The sequence below is a fragment of the Puntigrus tetrazona genome, chromosome 11 (assembly GCF_018831695.1).
Source record: "Puntigrus tetrazona isolate hp1 chromosome 11, ASM1883169v1, whole genome shotgun sequence".
Classification (NCBI taxonomy): Eukaryota; Metazoa; Chordata; class Actinopteri; order Cypriniformes; family Cyprinidae; genus Puntigrus; species Puntigrus tetrazona.
In genome coordinates this window covers 11356011-11358510 of record NC_056709.1, presented here as the reverse complement: position 1 = coordinate 11358510, position 2500 = coordinate 11356011, and the positions used below count along the sequence as shown (strand labels likewise).

General features: G+C 29.8%; 1 protein-coding gene across 2 annotated transcripts in view; it reads left to right on the top strand.

Annotated features, from left to right (window-relative positions):
• The window catches only part of tmc6b (transmembrane channel-like 6b), a 20754-nt gene that overhangs the window by 15326 nt on the left and 2928 nt on the right, over positions 1-2500 (top strand). For both annotated transcript variants that reach the window (XM_043252692.1, XM_043252693.1), the window contains exons 12-16: positions 116-294; positions 1253-1343; positions 1417-1514; positions 1953-2048; positions 2126-2201. In XM_043252692.1, the coding sequence (XP_043108627.1) occupies positions 116-294; positions 1253-1343; positions 1417-1514; positions 1953-2048; positions 2126-2201 (540 nt within the window). The remainder of the gene's footprint in view (positions 1-115; positions 295-1252; positions 1344-1416; positions 1515-1952; positions 2049-2125; positions 2202-2500) is intronic.

Sequence of the window (2500 nt, the reverse complement as noted above, 5' to 3'; positions counted from 1 at the left end):
GTTTTGTTCTCTTTGACTCGTCGGTTTGCTTTATTCAGTTTCGTGCATGAGTTAAATTCGTGTGTTTGTATGGAGACTGATCGATTGATGTCTTTCTGCCGTGTCTCTGTCTCAGAATCCACGTAACCTCACTGAAACGGACTCGTCTGATCTTCTGCTGAAGGACGCCAGCCTCTTGACCGTTCCTGTTGTAGTGTCCAGCTTTAACCTGCTCCTGCCCGGCTTCTTCAACGCCGTGGCCTGGATGGAGGAGTATGATTCTCCCAGCGTGCTCAATTACATCTCCATCAGCCGGTAGTGGCCCGGAAGTATTTTTACACTTCATTTTCTCCATAGGAATCAAATGATGATCAAATAATAGTTCTGAACCATGAAGCAAATATCAAAGGATCACAAAGAAAGTGGCTTACACTTATTATTATTATTATTATTATTATTATACTTTTTTTTTTTTTAAGATGTATTTTATAATATTTATATATATATATATATATATATATATATATATATATATATATACATATATATATATTATAATTGTGATGTGTATATATATATATATACATATATATATATATATATATATATATATATATATATATATATATATATATATATACACACACATCACAATTATAATATTTTATATACAGTATTTATTATTATATTATCATTATTATTATTGTGAATTACTTGTGAATATTAATTTTATAAATTACAATTTAATTGCTTTTAAAAATTAAATGCGTAATTTATATATACTTTTAATGTATTTTTTGTGAGTTTAAATTGCCTTTATTGGTCATAGAAAAACTAGGGAAAAGGTGAACATTTTTAAATTTTGTACAATCATATTTGTATTATTTCAATTTATGTTTTTATATTTTTTGCATTTCAAATTAAGGAAGGTGTGTGTGTGTGTGTGTGTACATACATACATACATACATACATATATATATACATATATATATATATATATATATATATATATATATATATATATATATATATATATATATATATATATATATATATATATATATATATCTTGTCTTTAAAAAAACAAGATAAATAATGATAAATAATAATTATTGACACTTATTTAAATTATAAAATATAAAGCAAGCAAAATAAAAAAAATATGATTAAATTTTTTAAAAACACAATATATGTATATCACATAAAAATGTTTCTATATGGAGGTTTGAAGTGTATTTTAACAGTAAGTGTGTGTACATGTTTATTTCCCAGGAACCTGCTGCTGAAGGTGAGCGTGCTGGGAGTGCTGTGTTATCACTGGCTGTACCGCGTGGCGTCGTATCCTGAAAGTCTGGGCTTACAGGCGAGTTCTCGTCGTGTGTTTGAGCTCGGTGTGTCCGTATCTTAGGATCTCTGACGCCTGTGTTTCTGCTCAGTGCTGGGAGAGTTTCGTCGGGCAGGAGCTGTACCGATTCCTCCTGATGGACTTCATCTTCATGCTGCTGGACACCTTCTTTGGAGAGTTTCTCTGGAGGTGAGGTCACTGTTCTCTCAGTAGAGTTCCCAGAACAACAACCAATGCGTAGTGTGTGTGTGTATCCTGATTGTATGTTTGTTTTTAAATAAATGAAAGATCTATAAATAAACAGATTTAGAGAGATATATTTTTAAGTATTTTTTATGCATATGCACTATACACATATATATATATATATATATATATATATATATATATATATATATATATATATATATAAATAATGCTTTAAAATCTAATATTCTAAATAATATTACTGTTAATATATTAAAATGTTATTTAAAATATTAAGATTGTTAACAATATTAATTAAAATTAATATGAAATATAAAGAAAAACTATTATATAATAATAATAATAATATTTATTTATTTATCATTCTAAATGTTCTACTGTAATTTTCAGTGTTAATTGACAGAGTCTTCTCTTTCTCAGGTTGTTTTCTCAGAAGGCTCTGAAGAGGAAGAGGAAGCCCGTGTTTGACATCGCCAGGAACGTTCTGGAGCTCATCTACGGACAAGCTCTGGCCTGGTAGTGCTGGTTCACATCGAGTGCACTCAGAAGTGTGCTCCGTTGTCCGTCAGTGACGTGTGATGTTTCTTCTGCAGGCTGGGTGTGTTATTCTCTCCTCTGCTGCCGGCCGTTCAGATCATCAAACTGCTCTTTCTCTTCTACATGAAGAAGGTGTGTTTCTTTAGCTGTTTATCAGCCTGATCCATATATATATATATATATATATAATTGTTAGAAAATCTGGAATCTAAGGGAAGCAAAATACTGAGAAAATTACCTTTGAAAATGATTTGAAGTTGCATATTACTAATCAAAAAATGTATTTTTGATATATTTAGGTAGGAAATGTACAGTATATCTTTATGGAACATGATCTTAATATCCTAATGATTTTTGTCATAGAAGAGAAATTTTTTGACTCAAACACATCTGTGCTCCAGAGACGGAGCTGAGGATGAAAGCATTAAATG